Here is a 24,170-nt window from a genome sequence, read left to right as displayed (position 1 = left end):
TTTTTTTAACCTATCTTGGGCTGCCTCAAGACCAAAGTGATTCCAGGAATACCAGGCCACCCTGGGTCACTATAGCCTTCACATACTGTCTCCCCTTCCCCAAAGTCTGCCCTCTCCAACTTCCCCTGGTCTTTACATGTACCCTCAGGGCTAGTCTGGAAGTACCCTTACCTTCAGGGGTAGAAAGGTAAAACTTGGACCTTGGTTAAGAGGCTGTTTGCCTCATTGAATATACAGACTCATCCAGTAATGTGGTTCTTTGAAGTCCATATCTCTGTAAAGAGGGCGACAAATGCTAAAAAAAACAAACAAACCAAAAAAACAGCGACTGAGTCACTTAGTTCTTCTTTTTGCCTACCTAGTTATGATTTTTATGTCCATTGGATGCTTTTAACAAAAGATTCCAATCTTTTAGTCCTCATCTTCTATCGAGAGCAGATTCCATTATACTGAAATCTTGACTACTTTGTTCTCAGGCCAAAATCTCACCCCGTTGTTTCTCAGCAAAGCCTGGCTCTCTCTGAACTCATTGGAGACTTGGGGAGGACATTGTCCTGCTTCTGGAAACAGAAAGGGAGCTGCCCTGAGTTTCTAGGTTAGCTTGTACTGTTGCTGCCCTTGGTGAAGTATTTGCTTCTGAGTTTCAGAAGATCTCTCTGGGGACCCAAGTCTTTGAAAAGGCCTTCGAGTATTTGAGTTTTTACCAGAGTGTTGGAATCTGGTTTTTACTCCCCCAGCCCTTGGAATCAGAGCAAATGTGTCCGTGCCTCCAGTCTCTCCCCAAAGATCATCCTGGGTAGCTGGAAGCCGGGGAAAGAGGGCTCATCACCCCTGTCTTTTTGTGGGTCACCCTGGCCTGTAGGGGCTGCTTACTATTTTCTCTACAATGAATTTGTGTTGCTTTTCAAAGTTTGTTTTGTTTAATTTTTAACCTTATTGTTAACTGTTTTCTTTCTCTCATTTTAAAAAACGAAAAAGGTATATGATGTCAATGCCCTCTGCCTTCCCACCGCCATGTCCTGCCTTCCCATTTGAGCACGGCTCTCTGTGGCCACATACTCCTGCAAAGCTTTTTTGCTGCTTGACTTTTCTCTGAACAGATCTAAAATTGCTGCTCCTGTGGTTTTCTCAGAATTAACTTGGTCATGGTTTTAAAAAAGAAATCAAAATGCATTGTTGCATTAAGCTTTTTTAATAAAGGAAAATTACAGAAAGAAAATAGGCAACACCAGCAAATTATATATGGACAAGTTCTGAATTATATATACATATATATTATATATATCAAAAAATTAATCATCTAGTTCTCATTCTCATCTTAATGAAAGAAAGCAAAGCCTCTGAGAAGTGCCGATTCTGAGAGGCTCTTGGAAATCTTTATGTCTGAGTGATTGTATTAGATCAGCAATAATGACCATGTAATCTCAAAAGATAAATAAAATATTCCTAAAATGAATTCTTGTCTTAAGTGTATTCCTTGCTTCTGTGAACTAGGAATTTAGCAGAGATGAAAGAAGTCTCCTTGAAAGAGAGCCAGCTGTGGGGCAGACAAGGATGGAAAAAGCTTCAGTCGCCCAAAGGAAGCATGTCTGATTGCCCCCGGCCCCGAGATACTGTTTCATGGCTGGAGCAGGAGTTCGCTGATCAATGTCTTGTCCACCTGTCCTGGCTGTGGGCTGAAAGGATCTGCTTTCTCAGAACCACCATACTGTTGATGGCTGTAGGCCTGTTGTTGTTGGGGTTTTTTTTTAATTCTTTTTTATTATTATTATATTATTTTTACGTGTACCGTCAAATCAAATTTGACTGGTACAGGAGGAGATTGCCCGCTCCTTCTCCAGCAGAGCATCTGGTGGATTTGAACCACGTACCTCTGTGATTGCAGTGCAGTGTCTTGCCACTAGGCCACCAGAGCTCCCTTAATTCTTTTTTCTTTTTTATTATTTTGTGTGTGTGTGCCATCAAATCAGATCTGACAGAACTGTTGTTATGTGCCTTTGAGTCGCCTTTGAGACTCATAACGACCCTATGTACAGAAGCTCTGAAGCCTGCCCTGTCCTGGCCAGTCTCTCTGACTCCAACACACCTACCCCCAATGCCCCAGTTACTGTATCAATCCATCTCATCCAGGGTCTTCCTCTCCTGTGTTGTCCCTCTACCCTTCTAAGCATGATATACTTCTTCAAGGTCCAGTCCCTCCTGGCCACCTGCCCAAAGTATATGGGACAGAGCTTCAAAATCCTAGCCTCCATGGAGAAACTTGGTTTCACCCTCTCCAAGACAGACCTCTTTGTTTTCTTGATGGTCCATGATAGATTCAAGACCCTCCCCTAGCACCACAACTCAAAGGTATCAATAGTTCTTCTGTCATCCTTAGTCATTGTCCAGCTCTCTGATACATAGCAAGTAGTTGTGAAGACCCTGGCCTGGATCAGGTGCACCTTAGTCTCTAGACTAACATCATTGCGTCTCTCAGTACTCTGGAGAAGTTCCTGACAGCAGATTTTCCCAATGCAATTTGTCTTTTGATTTCCTGACTGCTGGTACCAAGAGTGGTGTTGATTGCGGAGCTGAGCAAGCTGTAATTGATAATCTCAATCTTTTCTCCCATCTATCATGGTGGTGCCAGTTGGCCCAGTGATGAGAATCTATGTCTTCTTGATGTTGAGCTTCAATCTATATTGAAGACTACGGTCTTTGGTCTTCTGCAGCAAGCACTTCAGGACTTCCTCAGTTTCAGAAAGCAAGGTTGTGTCATCTGCATAACAGGTTGTTGATGAGTCTTTCTCCAGTCCTGATACCACATTCCTCCTTATAAAGCCCAGCCTCAAAAATTATTTGTTCTGCATATAGATTGGCAAAGTATGGAGACAGGACGCATTCCTGATGCATTCCTTTCTTGATTTTAAACCATGCAGTATTTTCTTTCTCTGCTCTGAAGACTGCTTCCTGGTCTGAGTATAGATTTCACATAAACACAATCAAGTGTTCTGGGATTCCCATTCTCCTCAAGGTTAACCACAATGTGTTGTGATCCGCATAGTCAAATGCCTTTGCATAGTGAATAAAACACAGAGAGTAGGCTTTGGACAGAGATACTAAGGTCTGACTCTTTCATACCCCATTCCTTTTGTACACTGCCCTAAACTGGAGACAAAAGCCAGTATTCTCAAAGCTTGCACCTAGCGGATCCTTAGACCTGGGACCTGACAAGACATAAAAGGAAGAAGGAACTGATCTGGTTGCCTGCCTGCATCAGAACCCAGAAGATAAACCTAGCCATTGTTCATGTACTCCAGTTAACAACCTCAACAGGTTCTGTATGTTGTATGCAAGATGCTTATTTATCTGTATCCCTCGTTTCCCTGTCAGACTCTCTGCCACTTTTGACTGCTTCTTGACCTAAGTTAGGGACTTGGAGGTGGGACTGTGTGCACCCTTGGTCATGGCTCAGAGCTGGGACCGAGCCAGAGGATACAGCAGCTAACAGTGAAGCCGATGGGACAACATTGGCTGCTCTTCTGTGAAGGATGGAATCTTGGTTCCAGTTTCAGACTCTCAGGGTCAGCTCAGGATGCTCACTGCTGTACAAGCTCTCCACCTCAGGGCTGTGGAAGAACGTGGGCTTTGAATCAAGCTAACTTGGGTTTGAAACAGTAATTTGACCAAAGTACATGATCACTCAGAGCCTCGTTTCCCTTGCTTGCATCCTGGAGAATGCTTATCTCTTAGAATAAGGATTTAATGACCTGACATCTAAAAATGTCACAGAGTCTGACATACCTCAGATAGTGCATCGACAATCAATCCCTCGAGTCTCGAGTTCTACAGCCTCCACTACCTCATTGCAGCCACATGGGCCCTCTTTGCTCACTCTTCTCCATTATCCTCACTTGCCAGATAGCCTCCCTAACCAGGTCCTTTAATCCTGGCACCTTATCTGTAAGCTTTCTCAGTGCTAAATGCAGTGTATTGTAATCAAGTCTCTGACCTCTGTGGATTACAGGGTTCCATGAGGGAAGAGGGTATGTTTGGGCCTTGTGATGATATTTATAACCCTCTGCAAGCTGGCTCAGAATACCTGAGTTTGGGAATCAGAGGATATCAGTAGTGCAGGCTCAAAACAAAAAATATCAAAGCCATTGCTATCAAGTGAGTTCCAACTCGGTGACCATATTGGACAGAGCAGAACCACCCCATTGGATTTCTAAGCTTATAAATATGGAAACAGGCTGCTACATTTTTCTTCTATTTTTGAAGCAGCTAGTGGGTTTGAGCCACCAGCTTTTTAGATGGCACCTGGGAAGCTTACCCTCTGTCCCTGGGGTTCCTTCCTGTTTGTAGTACCTCTAAGATAAGTGACACTGATGGCTGCTACTCTTGGTATATAAATATACCAAAAAAGGAGGATGTGTCCCAATTCCATGGCCTAGAGTTTCAGTGCTTTTACTCTATGGTTTCTTGTTACTTTTCCCAAAACTTGTTTCCAGAAGCTTTCCACCTGAAAAGCTCTGAAACTCTAGGCTTCATTATAAGCAGAGTTCCTGTAGGGAGTGGAACAGGTAATGGAGCAAGTTCTCTTTGTTGGTTCTTTGCATCCATACAACTACTTTTTCCAAAATCTCCAGAAGGGAAGCCAGATGCAGCTCAAGATTCAGCAGTTGACTCTAAGGCCAGAGGGGACCTCACTTGCAGTTGAAGTTTCATCGTTTGCCCTATGAGTAGGCAGGAGACAGAGCAAAGCCTCCAAACACATCTGCCCTGTTACTTGTCCAGGGTTCCTGTGTTGACCACGTTCACACATAGTGAGATGTTCCAGGCCTGTCAGTGCTACTGTTGCTGCTGGGAAGAGAAGTTCTGAGCAAGGAGAGGGCAGAATAATTCATTCTGAAGAAGCCCCCTTGGTCGTGCTGTGGCGGCTTCACCACACTGAAGCAGCAAAGAGCTAAGGTGTGGGTTGTGAATTTTATTACAGAGCGTGATTGTCTAAGACTTTAACAAATTATACTCCAAAAAAATTTCCAAAATAAAATTGCTTATAAGGCCTTTTTTTGAAAATTCAAACCAATTTGATTCTACTAAACCTCTGGGCCTCTAGTGCAAAGATTTGGGGTCCCTCCTGGGGGGTCACTTGGCAATGTCTGGAGACATTTCTGGCTGTCACACGGGAGCGTGCTGCTTACATCCACTCAACAGGAACCAGGGATGCTGCCAAACATCCTACAGTATAGAACTAGCCCTCCTAACGCAGAGTTAACCAGCCTAAAATGTCAATAGTACAGAAGTTGAGAAACCATATGTTAAACGTGTATAAATGAGGCATACAAAAATGAACAAGACTTGGTCTTACTTTCTGAGTTTATATATTCAGGTTTGTGGGGGTGACAGAGGAGGGGGGAATGAGAAAAGAAAAAGTGGGTGGGTACAGTAAGGAGATGTTAGGGTGCAGGGAAAGAAAAGAACACAAATAGCTGCCTTCTCTCAACTATGCTTTGATCTGTCCCCCACAGACTAGCAGAGGGAAGAGTAGCAGGGAGATACTATTAAGAATGGGAGTTGTCCTCAGGATACAAGAAGAAAGAGTGTGTGTGTGTGTGTGTGTGTGTGTGTGTGTGTGTGTGCGCGCGCGCGCGCGCCTTACCCCTGGTATCTGCACACATGCCCAAAGAAAACTAACATGGTAAGGAGTTGCACTGCCAACCTAAAGACACACAGTTCAAATCCAATAGCAGTTCTACCAGAAAAAGATGGTCGATCTTATCCTGTGTGATTCACAGCCTCCAAAAACCTGCTGGAGGGTCAGCTAGGGGTTGATTCCAACTTGGCGGCAATGAGCAGAGTTGCTTTGAGGTAAAGGAGCAGATTTTAGATCCAGGCAGATGTGGCTTGACACCAACCCAGCCTGAGTGGGTTACGATGAGTCAAAGGAAGACTTTCTGGAGGAGGCAGCGGCAATGCCTAAATAGAACCGTTATGGAAGGAGTCAGCCAAGAGGAAGTTCCTTCAAGCAACAAGAGCATCATACCAAAAAAAACATGAGACAGCACGATACTTTGGGAGCTTCCAGGAGTGATTGCCCTCTGTGAGTCCTGTTTCCCTCAACAGTAATGTTAGATCACAGAAAACCACCCATTAGCGGTGTGCTGTGATACCTGGCAAGTGCCTGGTGTCTTGCCTAGCACAGAGTATACTCTCACCCTCTTCCTAGCTGGGATAGCAACTAGGTATCTCCATTTCCCCTAGGGTTGGCTTAGGGGCTTCTATGACCAGTCATCTTGTTATGAACTATCTAGTCGAGACCACCTCATAGCTGACCCACCAGCAGGGTTTCAGAGGCGGTAAATTGCACAGGAGGAGATTGCCCATTTTTCTACTGGCTGAGCAACTGTTGGATTTGAACTGTGTGCCTTTGGATGGGCAGTGCAACTCCTTATCATTAAGCCACCAGAACTCTGTTGTCTTTTCCATCACTTCCTATGCATCTGAGAGCTGGATAATGAGTAAGGATGACAGAAAAATTGATGCCTTTGAGTTTGGTGTTGGAGAATACTATTCCATGGGCTGCCAGAGGGATGAACAGCTATGTCTTGGAGAAAGTTAAGCTGGAATGCTACCTGGAGGCAAGGATGAGGAAGCTCAGTCTCATACTTGGAGCATGTTGCTAGGAGAAGGTATTCCTTGGAAAGGGACATCGTGCTTGGAAAGACAGAGGGTCAGCAAAAGAGGAGGACCCTGACTGAATGGGTTGACATCGTGACGACAGCACTGGGCTCAATATGTGTGTCAGAGATGTTGAGGATGGCACAGGATAGATCAAAGTTCAGGTCTGTTGTTCGTAGAGTCGCTAGGAGTTGGACCTCACAACAGGACCATCCTAGGACGCTCTGGTCGCCCGGTGGGAAGGAGCTTCGCTGCCAACCTAAAGGCACGTGGTTCAAATCCACCAGCTGCTGTGAGAGATAAAGATGGGCGGTCTCCTCCCGGGTGAATTACTGCGTCTGAAAACCCGCGGGAGGATCTGCTGAGTCGTTTCTGACTTGACGGCAATGAGTTTGAGTTTTTTTGATGACCAATTTTGGCTGCCCTAGATACTCAGTTGTAAGCTGACTTTTAGGTAAAGATGAGCAGACCACACAGCCTCATTTGCCCCACTCCTCTTCTAGCATCGAGCCCTCAGGAAGAAGGAAAGGCAGGAAAAGACTGGGGAGCAGTGGGGGGCTGTTAGCTCCCTCTTGTTCACATTTAACCCTTCACTCAGTGAAGGCAAAGCTAATAGCTGGCCGGGAGCAGCCTTGAGAGGCATGCAGCAATTTCCGTGAACTAACACACCACCCGAGCCGCAGTCCTGTGTCTCTCAGCCAAGCCCTCGTTCCTGGGGAGGGGAGTGATGCACCCTGTCCTGTGCGGTCCCCGGCCACTCGCTGCTGCCATGTCTCCTCCGAGACCAAGCGGGGTTTGGAACGCGTGCAGGAGACGGCACTTGGGAGGCGGGGTTCTATGGAAATGGAAAAGCAGACTGCAGCGGAGCAGGAGGAGGAGACTAGAGTCCCCCGAGGAGGAGACGAGACGCTGAGCGATAACCTGCAGGAGCTCAAGGCCCTGGATCCGGGAGGCGGAGCGGGAGCCACCCGGGGGGCTCGCGGCTCCAGCGACGCCGCAGAATCCCTTGAATGAGCCCCCACCGCCTCCCGGACGCAAACAGCCAATCGCGGGGCGGGGCGGGGCCCCGGGGCGCAGGCTCAGCCAATAGCGGAGAGGGGCGGGGCATCGGGTCGCGGCCTCGGCCAATCGCGGCGGAGGGGCGGTGCCGGGCGCGCGGCGGGCGTGCAGCCGGGGTGTCCCGGGCAGAGCGCGGCGGGCGCGGAGCGGAGCCGCATGGAGGAGCCCGCGGCGTCCGGGGCCGGGAGCCCGCCTGGAAACGGCAACGGCGGCAAAGGGAAGCAGGCGGCGGCCAAGGGCCAGGAGGCGTTCAGGAGCCAGCGGCGCGAGTCGGAGGTGAGGACCCCGCCGCGGGCGGGAAGCGGTGCCGAGGGGATTCTGCCCTCCCCCTCCCCCGCCCGGGCCCCCGGCTTTCCAGACCCCGAGACCCCGGTCCCTGACACCCCGGCTTCCCGCCTCGAGATCCCCGCGCTTCCGGCTCGGAGATCCCGAGTCACTGGCCTCCCGCCCTGAGACCCCGGCACCCCAGGGCCCTTCCCCACCGACCCCTTCCCCTAAACTCCCGTGTCCGGGCCCCCAACCCTCGAGCTCCCGGTGTCCGGGCCCCGCCCCGGGTCCCTGGCAGGGCACCGGTGGGGTCTCGGGGTACTGACTCGGCTCTGCGCCCGGTGCCGCCCGTCCCGCTCCGGGGGCTCCCCCACTCCGGGGGCTCCCCCACTCCGGCCTCCCGTGGGGCGCACCGAGATGCAGCACCGTCGCTTGAAGGGGACACCCTGTTCTCCCGACCAGGGGCGGGGAGGCCAGAGCTCAGCCACTGCATAGAGGGGTCTATTGAGGGGCGGCTGCCCCCCATTTCCAAGCCTGCCGCAGGCCCCGTGGTCCAGGTTTGCAGGATGACTCCGGCTTTTCCCTCTGTGCCCTTTAGGGGTGCTGTCCACCTGGAAGGATCCCCACCTGCAAGGGTTAAAGGGATCTATAGGGAAGTGGACTCTAGGGATGGTAGGGGTCAGATTTCAGGGTAACTGTGCCAGAGGCAAACCCAGACAGAAGATTGGGTACCATCGTCTCTCCTGAAAAGAAATCTAACTAGAAAAATAAAAGGATTGAATTATTAAATCACCTCTCCCATCCAGCCCCCCCCCCAAAAAACCCAAAATCCACAGTCTGAGAGTCCATTCGAACTCACAGTGACCCTCCTCCTGCTTCCAGGACTGTCTTTCTTAAGCAGCCAACTGTCCATCTTGCTCCCAAAAGCCCTGGTGATGGATTCGAACCCCTGGAGACCCTACAAGACCTTCCCAAACTACTCGACAGGACTGCAAAGGGACAGATACAGGAGGTTCTGAAGAGTCATCTGGTGATGCCATTTAAATATAGGGGGAAAGAGGCGCTTGCCTGATAGGGTACAACTGGGATAGTGCCCAAGAGCGTCAGGGTCAGAGTTTGAATCCCAGCCCTACCATTTATTTCCGACCTATATTTCTTTTTTGCAAAGCCTGAGCCGCTCAGAGTTCCAGTTTCTTCATCTGTAAAATGTAGTTAAACGCTGTGCACCTCACAAGGTTGTGTTAAAGTCAAAACTATGGAAAAAATGGAACACTTGCTGGCCCAGTGGAAGGAGCCCCTGTGACACCGTCAGTTAGGCATTGAGCTGCGACTGAAACGTTAGCAGTGGAAACTCCCCACCCCTCACTCTGGAGACAGGGGCGGTCGTCTGCTGCATCAAGATTTACAGCTTCGGAAACCCAGTGGGACATTTCTTCTCTGTCCTGCAGGGTCACTGGGAGCTGGAATTGACTTTATGGCTTGGTTTTGATTTGTGGTTGGTTGGTATCATGTAATCAGCCATATTACTGTCACCACCACTTGGCAGGACTGGTACTAGAAGCCAGGTCTTTGGTGTCCTAGTTCATGGCCGACCATTTGAACAGCACTCTGAGTTTACCAAATGGTTTTATGTATGCTTCCCACTTAGCTCTAGAGTAGGAACCCAGCTCATTTTTGGAAGACAGACGGAGGTGACAAGATTGGCCCAGTCACACACCTCTCAGGGGCAGAGCATGGCTGAATCAGAACCTTCCTGCCTTGCTAGGTCAGTGGGCTGTCCACCACATCATCTGCCTCCTGTCTCCTGACCAGTTAGCTTTTTAGGCCACTCTGCGTGTGCTTCCTTCCCTCAACATTTTTCTTGCTGAAAAAGAAATTTTGAGGGAAGAATGAAAGTTATTCATTAATCCAACAATTACGGATTTCTTTCTGTATGGCAGGCATTGTAGTAGGTGAACAAGGCGAGGTCTTTTGCCCTTGTGTAATGAGCGATAATGGAGACTGACAATACTCGACGAGAATAATCAAAATAATTTCCGAGCGATCTGTGCTCTGGAGGAATAAAGTGGTCCTTGGCCGGACCTCCTTTCCGAGGTGGGAGGTTGCCCACATCTCAAGCGTGCCTTTAGCACCAAGCTCTGATAGCACTTCACATAAGATTATCATGCACTTCTCAAATATGAGAAGCCCTAGAGATAGGAATTTATATCCTCATTTTGCATGAGCTCAGCATCCAGGGACTTGGCTTCCCACCTGCACCGCAGTAACCTGACTGCCCGAGGCTGCACGCCTCATACCTGGAAACCATCGACTGCAGGGATTGTGCTCGCTGGGCTTGGTGCCTGGCTGGGAGGATTCACGTTCCTCCAGCTTCACTGCAGCAGGGATGCTTCTACCTGTCACTACCTCCCCTGGCACCACAGCACCCAGAGACCAGGCTCAAATGACTGCGTTCCCTTCCCATGAGCCTCACTGCAGGAAGGCGTTTTCCTGTAGTCTACAGTCCTCAAGGGAGGTGCTTTTCTTTCCTCCCTTGAGCTTCTCAAGAATTCTTATTGGCACGCATCTAGTCGTCTTATATATCGCTGGGTTTACCAGGCCACTTTGACCTCCCCTCTCTTAATGACATATTGTAATAAAAAACTGCAGCCTGAAAAGAAACTACAGAATAATTGTTCACGTAAAAGTCTTAACCTAATACACGAATTCACCTCAGGTCAGACCTTAGATCAGATCTCCTGATGTAATCCCTAGGTCCTTTGCAAAGTCTTCAGTGATCTGTGGCAAAAGTCAGGAACCCCGGTAGCTTTGTGGTTAAAAGCACTTGACTTCTAACGAAAAAAGGCCAGTGGTTCAAATCCACCAAATTCTCTGTGGGAGAAAGATATGGCAGTCTGCTTCCGGAAAGATTGGCACCCTGGAAACCCAGTGAGGCAGTTCAGTGTTGTTTTAGAGAAATAAACTCAGTGGCACTGGGTTCTTTTCTTTTGGTGGGAAAATTGATGACTTTTTTTCATAAAATGTAGCTCATTTTATGAAATTTCAAGAATGTTTCCAATTTAAAACAGTGTCAAACTGGAAAGCAACTTGTGAATTGGAGCCAATATTTTTTAAAATTAACCATATAAAAAATATCAGTGTATTACATATAATAGAGATAAATATTATATTGAACTTTTGTTTCTGCTTTATATGTGTATGTGTGTATTGTGACTTGATGTAAAATGTATTTATACCATGATTTGAGGGGGCAGAGAAAAGGAAGTTTGAAAAACATTGCTTTTAAGGATTGTCCTGTACCCTAGGATTTATGCCTGCTGGTATTCTTTCTTTATTGAAAAAGTTTTTTTAAGTCCTTGTTTATCAAAATGAAACATAAATGGCCATGTATCATTCCCTTCTCCCTCAATTTTTTTATAAATGTATTATGGTTTCATGCATATTACGAAGAGAGAAAAAAAATCTACTGACCAACCTAAATGTTCAACAGCAGGGAACTAGATTAAACCAACAGGTATCCATCCACTTAAACAATCATTTGTAACTTTGCTAAAGTCACAGAATTAGTGTGTAACTAAGTTAAGACTCCTAATCCTCCCAGATGACTGAATAGGTAAGAGGTGGAATTATATTTTAAATCTTTTTAATTGGGATTATAAATGTATACAGACATGATAGGAAAACTGACCTTTAATACAGCTTTGAGTGGCAATGCCTAAGAATCCTACAGTCATGGATTAAAGAGTCTTGGTGCAGCATATGGCACTGCTAACAAAAGGCTTTGGATATCTAGCAGTTCAGTTTCACCGGTGGCTCCATAGAGGGAAGATTTGCGGTCTCAGAGACCCAACGGAGAGTCCCTCTGAGTCAGAATTTACTCAGTGGCAGGGGACTTAGTTTTCAAAGCTGTGGAACATTAGAGCACAATGATCTTGCTTTTGAAATGAGAGCTAAACTGTTGTCCACAGAGGACTTGCCCAGATCCCACAGGGCTTAATGACAGGTCAAGGCCTTTGGGTTTGGTCCATCTCTCTTTTGTAGAGATCAGCTCAGAACAGTTCTTGTCGGTGTTTACCAGGCAAGAACAGATGGAGACTGTCGCTTTCATGCTTGTTCACGTGCCTGCCCTGCACCCAGGGTTTCTGATTCTGTTGGGGAATCCTTTACCTCTCTGTACTGAGTCTTGGAAGAGGGGACATCTTGGATGGAACTCTGCTCTCTGATGTAATATGGGAGATCTGATCTACCAGGGAGAGAATACACTCACCACTTTCTCCACCTCCTTTCTCAAGTTGCCTCAGTGACCACAAAGCTGTCTCCCTTACAGGGCTCTGTGGACTGCCCCACTCTGGAGTTTGAGTATGGAGATGCTGACAGGCACGCAGCAGAGTTGTCAGGTATGAGGTGGATGGATGGGTCTATGGAGAGTGGGAGAGGAGCCAGGAGGAGAGGGGACGGGCCTGTGACCACCCCTCAAAGCTTGTCTTCGCACAGAGGGGCTATTGAACAAGCCTGTCCAACACTCTCCTTCCCTTGCCTTCCACTAGTAAATAGCCTTTTGTTGTCTTTCGCCTTTCTTCCTGTGAATGCTCCTGTGGCCCTGGCCTTCTCCCTCCTTTCTTTCTGCACTGTGCCTACCACCCCCCTTAATCCTCTTGCTCATGTCACCCTTCTGTATTCTTTTTTAGTGCATCCTTGAATCTCTCTTCTCTTCATTCTCTCTCCTCTTTTCTTCTCACTCCCCTCACCTTTTTCCTCTGTATCACCCGTCTCTGCATGTCCCTTTTTTCTGTCATCCATCCCTCCAGCATATCTCTCCTTTGTCATCTCCATAACCATCCTTGTCCTTTCTCCTAACACCTGTCCCTTGTTCAAATCTCAGCCATGGTGGAACTAAAACTACAGACAGCTGACCAGCTGAGCAAGACTGGCCATGTCCCCCTACACTCACCATGATGTTCTCTCTGTACTTGGCTGCTTCTCTGTCTGGGTTTATGGCTTGGGGTAAACATGATCCCCTCACATTGAAGGCCTCCATGTTACACATGCTCTGAATACAAGTTATTAATAAGTTTGGGTGGAGCTAGTGTGGAAGTTAAATATCAGTCACATGGAAGTGACACTTGGAGACATGCATTTTTAGAGAAAGACAGATTTTTTGAAAAGAAATCTTGTGAATAAGCACAGGGAATAAATTTTATGATGAATGACAGAACGAGCTAAATTTAATAACTAATAAAAGATTAAAATTCAGAATATGAATATATATGTATTTAGAGCAAAAGGAGATGAACAATCCATTAGACAGGTGAGCCAAGAATATGAATAGGAATTCATAGAAGAGAAAACCATGTGGTTGGTAAATACATGAAAAGATGTCGAGTTTCACTTGTGGGTTGGGAATAACAAAAATATGAAATATTATTTCACAATCATTGTAAAACTTAAAAGCCTTCAGATGGTGGAAGTACAGAGAATTGAGTGCTTTCATGTACTGCTGGGAGTAGGGAGCTTATAAAATTGGAAAGCATTTGGCTATATCTAGTAAAGGAGACCCACACCATCGAATCACTCACTCGTTCAGCTCCCTGGTGTACATCCTCAAGATATTTACACCTTGGCACAAGAAAACAGAGAGATATTTCTAGCTTTGTTTATAATTGTGAAAAACAGAAAACAACCTAAAATACCACCAGTAGGGAAGTGGATAAACAGTAGGGTACCAACACTGGTCACCTGTATAGCCATTAAAAGAACCATTCCACAGCAACATGCTTCAATATTGGTAAATCTTGAAGATACAATGTTGCAAGGGGGGAAAGCAAGTAGTAAAAGAATATATACAATATGATACCATTTGGATAAAATTTAGACAACACTGAACAATATCATATGTTGTTTATGAGAACATACATATGTAGTGAAAGTATAAAAATGGGCCCGTGGAGGAGACACACCACCTTCATTATAGCTGCTACCTCGAGAGACAATAGGATCAGACCCAAGAGGGGACTCGGGATGTAGAAAGATCTAAGGCAGTATGCCAAGACTTAACATTTGTTTCACCTGGGTAGCGTATAGCAAGATATCTTAAATGTATTATATACTTACCTCCATGTGAAGGTTCTTAGAATCAGAGCACATAAAAATAAAGACAGAGTTCAATGCCTGAGAGTCTCACTTACTCTCTTGGGCTCCTAGGGCTCCCTGTCCACCAAAGAATTTGCAGTTCTGAATGGGGTTTGCTCTATCACCCAAACCTCTGAGTGCAGGACTCGAAAGCCCTGTCTCCCAGAGGAGGTATACTATGTCCCTCAGACAGCCATCGGGGCACCAGGTGACTCTTTCTTGCTTTGTGAATTATCTGGGGGGATCAGGGAGCCACGTTAACGTTCCAGCTGGGGTCTTAGTTAAGGTGTCCGAGACCTGGAGGAATTGTCTTTTGTACCCTATTGACCTCTTCAGTTCTTCATCCTCTGTAAGATGCGGGTGCTGGTATAATTATTCTGGAATGTGTACTTGTGTGGGAGAGGCATTTTTGTTTCTCAGACGCTTCTTGCATTTTGCACAGAGAAGCTGCTTCCAGTGCAGTGAGATTCTCCTGGGTACAGGCAGCCCTTTGGCAGCCTTCGCTGCTTGTCTACACAGCTTACCACAGTCTCTGCCCAGGTGGCCACGGGCAGGAACATAAACTTCTATACCCTCCAAGGAAACCCAGCGGTGAGAGAGGGAACTGGCTTCAACACAAAGGGCCTTTTGGCACAGACTCATCAGACCCCGCCCTGAACAGCACAGGGTCCTGCCCCACCTCGGCACTGGTATTGCCCTTAGAAATAAGTAAATAAATTCTATTCCTTAGAAACTAGAGGACTCCAGGCAAGGCAGATAGAGCAGAAGGGATCGCAGCTCTGAGAAATAGGGGTGTTGACATCCTGCCCTCTGCTCCAACCCTTCTGGCCTCACCAAATGTTGAAGGCTGCCTTCTCTGCGAGAGCGGCCAGCTGGCAGGAGGAGGACAGGTTTGATGGTTTAATCACCCAGGGACACAAGTGGCTATTTTTAACTGCTCTGAAAGGGAAGAATCTGGCTCTTGATGGAATCGGACACAGGAATGTGTTAGAAGCTCCAGCTCTTCCCCACGCTCCCTCCACCCTGGGCCTCTGTAAAAGGATTCAGGTAAAGGTCTGTGACACTCTGTCCCATGTTTCCCCCACAGAGTTGTACAGCTACACCGAGAGCCAGGAATTCACCACTAACAGGAGGTGCTTTGAAGAAGACTTCAAGACTCAAGGTGATCCCAGAACCTTGTGCACAGAGGCCTCCTTTTCCCCCTCTGTGATGCTTGCGCCTGACCTGATAAAACGCAGACACAAAGTATGAGCCTTCCTCACGCCCTCTTGCTCATGAGATGCAGGATTCTGTCTGTAACAAATGGACAGGCCATGGGGTAGAAGCACAGGAAGCCTGAGCTGGGTCCCTTCCGTGGTATAAAGGGCAGGAGCAAGCAGCATGATGATTCAGCGGGGCTGGCTGGTCTGCATGGTGGACTCTGCCTAACCGAGCCCTTGACCTCTGGGCTCCTGCTTCTAGTTGTGTCCCACTCGCTACAGCATCTCATAGCAGCTTCATGTACCATACAGTGACCCTCTGTGACCTCCAGTGGCCTGCAGTTCACAATTCAGTAGATGTGTCTTGAACAACTGTTCAGTGCCAGAGAGGCTCGGGGAAGGTTTGAAAACGAATCTGCAACATTTTCAAAGAGCTTAGAGTCTGTCAGAGCAGGAGGAGATTTGTATAACACAAAACTAGCGAGTGGTAACAGGAAGTCAAGTGTGTGTGAGGCAGAGCTCTGGCTGGGGCCTTAGAGGAAGAAGTGTCTGTTTGGGGCTTGTAGGATGAATGGAATTAGGTCTGAAAGGACCGGACTGAGCTGCTTGAAGAAAGGCAGCAACGTCATCGTGTAGGCTGTGAGTAGAGGATGCAGCGCGGCTAAGGTTGAGGCTCCAGAAGGGGGTGCAGGTCGGGCAGGGTGTTTGGATCATTTCCCATCCATTGATGTTACTCAGCCGGGTCAGGAAGCCTCTAGAGAAAAGAATTTGATGGGGACTGAGGTCAGAGCTGGGTGTGCTGTCGGGACTCTCCCCAGGGAGGAGAAACAGCAGCTCATAGAAAGCCTGGCTTTCTGTCCCCAGTGCAGGCAAAGGAGTGGCTAGAACTAGAGGAAGATGCCCAGAAGACCTATGTGATGGGACTCCTGGACCGGCTGGAGGTGGTCAGCAGGGAGCGGCGGCTGAAGGTGGCTCGGGCTGTGCTCTACCTGGCTCAAGGTGAGAGACCACCCTGTGAGCCTGAGTGGGCTGGGAGCTGGGGAGAGCAATGGTGTTACCATGGCTGAGAAGAGGCAGACCAGGCTGGGAAGGCAAGGTCCAGACCCTGTCATGTTTGTGGGAAGCTTGAGGTGGTGCAGGCATTGTTTTGGATCTTGGGATCTTTCTTTCCCTAACCAGGCATACCGCAGTTTCCCCCAGAACCAAAACCCACTGCCGCTGAGTTAATTCCAACTCATAACGACCCTATAGAAAGCGGAACTGCACCCCAGGGTTTCTAAGGCTCCAGTCTTTACAGAGTAGACTGCCACCCCTTGGTCCCATGCAGCAGCCAGTGGATTCAAACTGACCTCTAGGTTAACAGCCACTGCACCACCAGGCTCCTTCAGACCTTCTCAGAGGGCTGTCTGTTTCTCCATCCTGGGCTGAGAGCACATATGGAGAATAGATAGCAAGCAGATTGGCCTGGACAGAGCTGCCAATGTCCCACCAGCTGAACATGGCAGCCTTTTTTGTCCACTGTGACCTGGAGCAGAGCAGAGACAGCAGCGTAACATAGACTCAAATGTAGACCCTCCGCTTCTTGTTGACATTTCAAAGGTTCAAACCAGTCTAATGGTGCTGGGCATAGACCGTGAGTAAATCTGAAGTGGATCAGAACTGAGATGAATTGGTGACAGCTTCCCAGAGTCACTTGTCATCGAGGTGCTGGAAAGAGAAATGAGCTGGCTGGCGGGAGTGGTACAAATAAGCCCTGGGATCATAAGTGTGTGGACTGTGGGCAGATCCAGCTAGTTGGAAGCTAAATCATAAAAGAAATAATATATGTAGAGGAGAGAGGGTAGACACTGAGTGAAGGGAAGACCCTGGAGCTGAGAAGACCATGCCCACCATACCTCTCAGAGGGCATGTTCTGGCCACCTTCCAACTGCCGGTCCCTCCATCTTTCAACTTGAGGGCTTTCTCTGAAGCACACACACAGGGCAACCTGGAGATGTTGGAGACCAAACGCCCTCCCGTCCCCCAGCAGCCTTCAGCCAGTACCCAACAGTTAATGGAAAAGCAGTCCAGCCACTCCACCCTCCTGGATACAGAAACCTGATTGCGTTATTTACACAGTGCCCCAGGGAGCTCTGGGATGTCATCCATACAGAGTCGTGCTGCTAACCGAAAGATCACACACCTCTGGTAGTTTGAATTCACCGTGAGCATGCGGAAAAGATGACCAGTCTCCTCCCGTGAGATTTACAGCCTCAGAAACCCAATGGCCAGTCAGTTCCAGCTCGATGGGAGTTGCATTCCCCACCTCTCCAGTGTTGAGCTCTCTGCCTGCCTTCTCTTCTTACTTCCCCACTTCACTACTCAAGAGTTCCTGCCAACAGCATCCCAGTTAGCTACTTGCATTTGAATGTTTATCTCATGATCTTTCCCTACAGGAATTCAAATTGATGAGTGCTTTGGACCTAACCCTGCTTTTCTTCTCCCCTGCATCATTTCAGAAAGTTCTGGAAGCCATGCTAGCCCCTACTTTTGCTAGACTGATTGCTGGACAGGAAGCTGGAGATGGTCTAAGTTCACAGGGTGGGGTGGGAAGGACTGGAGGTCCCCCTCAACCCCTGTGGTCCCATCTGGTCCCTTAGGCACTTTTGGAGAATGTGACTCAGAAGTCGATGTGCTGCACTGGTCCAGGTATAACTGCTTCCTGCTCTATCAGATGGGGACCTTCTCAACCTTCTTGGAGCTACTCCACGTGGAAATCGAGTGAGCAGCCTCTGGGGAGGGCTGGCTGGCATAACCTTCTTCCTTGGCCTTGACTCTGGTGCTGGTTCCCCCTCCCTCTGGGTCTTCTCAGAACTCACTACCAGTCTCCTCCATCCAGCTATGGCCCCTGAGGGTCTGTCCTCCCTCCTTGAGGTTGGGCTCAGCAGCAACCTCTGCTCCATTTCTGCCTTAATCCTGGGCTTCAGGGGCCTCTGAGGCACAGGCTGCCTTTTTACCCAAGCACCTTCTCTGGAGTCCAGGAAGGAAGCTGCTCTGGTCAGGAGCATGGCCCCCAGGGGCAGGACCTCTTCTGAGAGTTGTGCCCAGTTCTTTCCCGCTCTGCATCTGTAACTGCCACCACCACCATTGTGCACCCTCACTCTGTCACTAGGGTTTGGGCACGGTGACACTCGTTCAGGGGACACACAGTCTGCATCCAGCTCACACTAGATTTTGGTGGGGGTGGCAGCAGGTGTGGACCCAGCTCTTACGCATCTTCAGCAAAGAGGTGGGTTTTCTGAGAGGTAGAAGGAGCTGTTTGCTTCCCTCCGCCTTAGACCAGGTTCTCCAGTGCCTGGTAGCCGGGGCATGGCAGGTACTCATGCTGGGTCTGTGTAAGAGGAGACAGGAGCAGCAACCCTGCAGGGGTCTCTCCCTCTTCTCCTCTGCAGCAACAGCCAGGCCAGCAGCAGTGCCGTCCGGAAGCCCGCTGTCTCCATTGCTGACAGCACAGAGCTGCGGTGAGGGGACTGTGTGGGGGCTCTGGATTGGAGGAGGGTGTGTGGGGGGATCTCAAGGTTAACCTTTCCCCAAATCCCTCAGTCTGCTGGGAAGTTGCCCTTTCACATCCAGGTGGGTCGGGCTCCTGCTGTGACCATCCCTGAGGGGCTGAGAAAGCCCCCACCCGCCCTCCCCCGCAGTCTGGGCGCCTGTTGGGAGCCTCTTAGGACCCTTCTGTATCCCAGGGTTCTGCTGAGTGTCATGTACCTGATGGTGGAGAACATCCGGCTGGAGCGCGAGACAGACTCCCGTGCGTGGAGGGCAGCCCGGGAGACCTTCCGCACGGAACTGAGTAAGACAAGCACGGGAGAGTGGAGCTGCAGGCCAATGGTGGAGGGAACGGTGGAGGGAGCGTGGCAGAGCCTCAGAGCAGACAGACAGCCCTTTCTCTGTCTTTTCTTGCTGCTGTTAGACTTGACTTCTTTTTTCAGGATAGAGGAGTTGGTTGGCATGAGGGCTGGGCTTGACCTCCCATGTCGTGAGCTAGGACCCATCACATAACATCTCTGTGCCTTGGTTTCCTTGGTTATAAGCTGGTTAGTCATCCTTCTCCCATTCCATCACGAATCCCACATGAAAAACTGAATTGAATCACCTTGAAAAACGGCTTTGTTCAGATGTGAGTTGGCTTTGTCATCACTTCGAGATAGACTATGAAGATAGCCTTTGAAATCTTGACATGAAATCATTGCTGTGGAAAGGTGTGACCCGTGAAATGAATTGAGTCTTTGATGGGAAGACAGTACCTTAGTGACTGTCACTTCTAGTTTGGCAACCACCCCCAGCCATCACCCTGATCTTGGGGACTAACCTCAAGTTTGCCTCCGTGTCTACCCTTTGGGACTGTGGGGCTTCTCTGTGGGGCTCCTGAAGCTTCCTTGGGACCAGGCGCCTGGAGCTCTTGGGGTGGGGGGGGGCAGTGCTTCTGCAGTGCACTTAGTCGGGGGCCAGCAGTTCAGCTCCAGCCTCTTCACTCTCTCCACACCCCCAGGCTTCTCCCTGCACAACCAGGAGCCTTTTGCCCTTCTGCTATTCTCCATGGTTACCAAATTCTGCAGTGGCCTGGCCCCCCACTTCCCCATCAAGAAGGTCCTGCTTCTGCTGTGGAAAGTGGTCATGGTGAGTGACTGACGCTTGCCCCTGCCTCTGTCACCATAGCTCCCTGCAGTCTGCTTCCGGGAAGCTGAGGGCCAGGTGACCTGTGTAGGCAGGACCGAAAGGAGGTACTGCTCTGAGGGGAGGTAGAGCCAGCATTTCGCGGGAGGAGCCCTGGCTCAAGCTGGGAGCTCTGCTGATGCTGAGTGACCTCAGACAACTCTGTCTCTTTTTTCCCAGCTGTAAAATGCAGGCTGCATGCCTGTCCCTCATGCAGATAAGTGCAGTGTTTGCTTGTTAAAATAGGAATCTTTGTAAATGTGGGCTGCAGTTCTGTTACTAGTCCTTCACCCGTGCTCCCGCTTCCCCAGGGAGGAGGCTGAACAGCTTACCTCCTAGGCAGGCCTCACCGCCTTCTGGTTACAGAGGAAACTGAGTGCCCTCTGGGGTTTATAGCATCTGGACATGCACCTTCAGTGGGAACATAGGCTTCCTGCTGTTCCACTGGGAATCTCAGGAGTCATTCTCTTAATGCCAAGTGATGTTCTCAGCCCTGAGTCAGAGTGCGGTGCTTCGTCCTGAGCTCCTTGTTTGACCCCCCCCCCTCGTTAAGGAGGGGCCAGGGAACTAGAGGTTGGGGCTCTTCCACTGTCCCCATCGCCGACTCTGATCCTGCCCTCCCTGACTCCCTCCCTCCCTCCCCTCTGTCCTTGTCATGTGTGTCCTGCAGTTTACCCTTGGCGGCTTTGAGCACCTACAGGCTCTCAAAGTACAGAAGCGGGCAGAGCTGGGCCTGCCTCCCCTGGCAGAGGACAGCATCCAGGTGGTGAGGAGTATGCGCGCCGCCTCCCCGCCCTCCTACACCCTTGAACTGGGCGAGTCTCAGCTGGCGCCACCACCCTCCAAGCTGCGAGGCCGCCGTGGCTCTCGAAGGGTATGGACAGAAGCTGACTGTGGCGGTGTGGTACCGGCTGGCCACCGAGATTGAAGTGGGAAAGGACCAGGCTCATTCTGCCCCTCCTTAGCCCTGTGACCGACCTGCCTGCTGGTCCCCCAGGCCTGGTATCAAACTCCTAGGCTACTGTGAGCGACACTGTGGTATCACATCACAGATTCGTGCCTGGCTGAGGGCCTAGAGGTCGTGGGCCTGGGCCTCAGTTCCAACCAGAAGTTCCTTAGTATCATGCACCATAGCGAAGGTCGCATCTGAGGGGAGCTAATCCATGAGAGGCTACTTTGCCGTTTTCTGTGCCAGAAGGCTTAACTCTAAGCCAGCCACACTCTTAGCTGGCCCTGGGACCAAAGGCCTCAACAAGGGAGAGGACTGGGGAGGGTCCTGGGTGTGGCCTGAGGGCCTGGAAAGGTAGAAAGACAAGCCTCACCAAGACCCAGTCTACCTGAATTCACCAACTGCAAATGACTGAGCCGAACAGGCACTCAGGAATCCACTCCGCATTCTCTCTCTGCCATATGATTTTTTTAAAAAGCATTTTTTGTTCTATAAAGTGATGCTTACTCATTGTCAAAAATTTGGAACAAATATAAAAATGTGAAGAAGAGGGGAATAAAAATCACCCACAATCTTAACAACCAGCGGCAGTCACTGTTAACTTTTTGGCCTATTTCTGTCCAACTTTTTTTTTCCCCCCTTCCCTTCAGTGACAAGATTTAAAATTCTAAGCCCGCTTGCGTCTGCCTCGCAGCAAGCTTCTGTCCTCTTCCTCAGCAGCCAGCCAGCTGGTGTGTGCTCACAGAAAGCAAACTAATTGAATGTTCACCTAAGTGGAGCATAATTAGGAAAATGCTAGGAAAAAAAAAGGCATCCGTGCTTTTTGAAAGTTAAGGACTTTAGGATGATCTGTGCTCTCTTCCACGCCATTGGCTTAGTTGCCTGCCGACTGCTGGTCCTGGGATTAGGCTGGTGGAGGGAGTCGGGCTGAGGTGCAGAATGGGATAGTCTCACAAGACTTCAGTTCATTCTTCATGTTCCCTGAAGTCTGGAAGCTTGTAGGTGGAGGGTAGCCTCAGACCACAGCCCTAGATGAGATCTCTGCCTTCCTCCCTTTCCTCCCCAGCAACTGCTCACCAAGCAGGACAGTCTGGACATCTATAACGAAAGGGATCTCTTCAAGACCGAGGAGCCAGCCGCAGAGGAGGAGGAGGAGCCCGCTGGGGATGGAGAGCGAGCCCTGGACGGAGAGTTAGACCTGCTAGAGCAAGATCCTCTGGTGCCGCCACCACCCTCCCAGGCACCCCTCTCTGCAGAGCGAGTGGCCTTTCCCAAGGGCCTACCCTGGGCCCCAAAGGTCAGGTAGGTTTGATGGCATGAGGGACCCTGAGAACCTCGGTGGAATCTTTATGTATTCCAGGGCTCCACAAGCTGAGGTGAAAGTGGGAGCTGCTGAGTTTGACGTTCTCTGTGTGTTAGCCGCTGTGTTCCTGTACTTTTCCTATCCTCGGGCTGGGGGGGAGGGCAACGAGGCAGCCAGAAAGGTTTTCTCTCTCAAGGTTTGCTTTTCTTCCCTTTTCTGGGATTGGCCTCTACTGTTCCCTCAGACAGAAGGACATTGAGCACTTCCTGGAGACGAGCAGGAACAAGTTCATCGGATTCACTCTGGGGCAGTAAGTGACTGATGGTCAGAACTCCCCGGAGTGCTTCCGCGGGGGTCAGCGGAGTGGGTGGCTTGAAGTGGAACGTGCTCCCTGGTAGTCACGGGACAGCCAAGAACTGCCAGGTCGCAGGCCTCGTGTGCCCATTATGGGTTCTTCTCACAGGACTTTCTCCTTGCATTCCATCTACTTTCCCAGACGAAGTTGTATATTCTTGACTAGCTCTAGAACCTTTGACCTTCACCAAGTCATTCCTACTCTGGGCCTCAGTTTCCTCAGGATTACTGAATTACATGATCCCTGGAATCCTTCCTATATTTTTTCTTAATTTTTATTATTTTTTGTGCATGTACCATCAAATTGGATCTGACTGGTACAGAAGGAGATTGCCTCTCCTTCTCCAGCAGAGCATCTAGTGGATTCAAACTGTGCACCTCTAGGATTGCAGTGCAGTCCCTTCCTATTCTTAAGGAAGAAGACAGATAGATGGTCAGAACAGACTTGGTTCCCCCCTTTACTCCACGTACATGATTCTGCCCCATTGCCATCTACAAAACTAGAAAAAGTATCTTAGAACTGGGGTTTCACTCAGTACTGTTGGGCTATGTATTCCTAGACCAAGTGAATCCCAAAAGACTGTCCACATCTCCTAATTTATAAAGATGTGTTTATGTCACATTCTCTTTGTAACCTGAAGCAATGGTGGACCAGAGCTTACAGAGGAAAGTCAGGGTACCAGAGAGAAGCTGCAGAAGTGGCATGGCCCATATGACTCGGGGTGGCTGTTGTGATAGGAGTTCCCTGTGTTTGGAACTTGATGAGCTGATAGATTCCCCTGACCTTTCGCAGGGACACAGACACCTTGGTTGGATTGCCCAGGCCCATCCACGAGAGTGTGAAGACCCTAAAGCAGGTGACCAGGGCGGGCTCAGTCTTCAGGGTTAGGGAGTCCTGCTTCACGGTGGTTGGATTTCCAGGGCCCTGGGTACCGGGTGAGCTCATCTGCTAGGCACGTTGTTAATCTCTGAATTTCCTGTATTGGTCTTTTGGCCAAACAGAGAAAAAACCCAAAACAATCCCCCCTGCTTACCCAGTTTTCTACATTCAGATAGGAGAAAAGGATCTTTTTTTTTTCTCCCCTGTCTTTCCATTTGCTTTCTCCTACCTTCTCTCTTCCCACTTGTCAGTTGTTTCTCTCCCCAGAGGTGACATGGCATTGAGAGGGGTCAGTGTGTACACAAAGAGTAAAGATCTCGTGCCCAGAAGTGGAACCTTTCCCCCAGTGTTATCACTCCACATCCACACAAACACCTGTGCACATGAATATGCACATACACAGCAAAACCCTCAGGACAGTGACCGAGGAACAAAGACCTGCTATTACCTTCCCTCGGCACAAATGCTTCTGGGTTTGCTGTCCTTCAGATATGGAAGCATGGAATATACATACACACATTTACCATGTGGGGAGCGCTTTGCTTAGAGCTAATGATACAGGGGTAATTAAGATTCCTACCTTCAAAGAGCTGGTTTATTCAGGTGACAGATCTATGCCTAGAACGTCTCCTTGTCACGGGGGAAGTTACGAAAGGCCTGTGCACATGGATTGAG

General features: G+C 49.2%; 1 protein-coding gene across 1 annotated transcript in view; it reads left to right on the top strand.

Annotated features, from left to right (window-relative positions):
• The first annotated feature begins 7,875 nt into the window (after positions 1–7,875).
• The window catches only part of STRIP2 (striatin interacting protein 2), a 43,395-nt gene continuing 27,100 nt past the window's right edge, over positions 7,876–24,170 (top strand). The window contains exons 1-12 of the mRNA XM_006896044.1: positions 7,876–7,995; positions 12,314–12,383; positions 15,203–15,277; positions 16,179–16,313; positions 17,954–18,074; positions 18,746–18,814; positions 19,040–19,146; positions 19,846–19,973; positions 20,680–20,883; positions 22,025–22,260; positions 22,506–22,571; positions 23,409–23,472. Coding sequence (XP_006896106.1) covers positions 7,876–7,995; positions 12,314–12,383; positions 15,203–15,277; positions 16,179–16,313; positions 17,954–18,074; positions 18,746–18,814; positions 19,040–19,146; positions 19,846–19,973; positions 20,680–20,883; positions 22,025–22,260; positions 22,506–22,571; positions 23,409–23,472 — 1,395 coding nt within the window. The remainder of the gene's footprint in view (positions 7,996–12,313; positions 12,384–15,202; positions 15,278–16,178; positions 16,314–17,953; positions 18,075–18,745; positions 18,815–19,039; positions 19,147–19,845; positions 19,974–20,679; positions 20,884–22,024; positions 22,261–22,505; positions 22,572–23,408; positions 23,473–24,170) is intronic.

This window comes from Elephantulus edwardii, unplaced genomic scaffold (assembly GCF_000299155.1).
Source record: "Elephantulus edwardii isolate Elephantulus edwardi_28Jun2011 unplaced genomic scaffold, EleEdw1.0 scaffold00181, whole genome shotgun sequence".
In the NCBI taxonomy this organism is placed as follows: domain Eukaryota; kingdom Metazoa; phylum Chordata; class Mammalia; order Macroscelidea; family Macroscelididae; genus Elephantulus; species Elephantulus edwardii.
The sequence above is the reverse complement of the archived record's forward strand: the minus strand, read 5'-3'. Positions and strand labels throughout refer to the sequence as shown.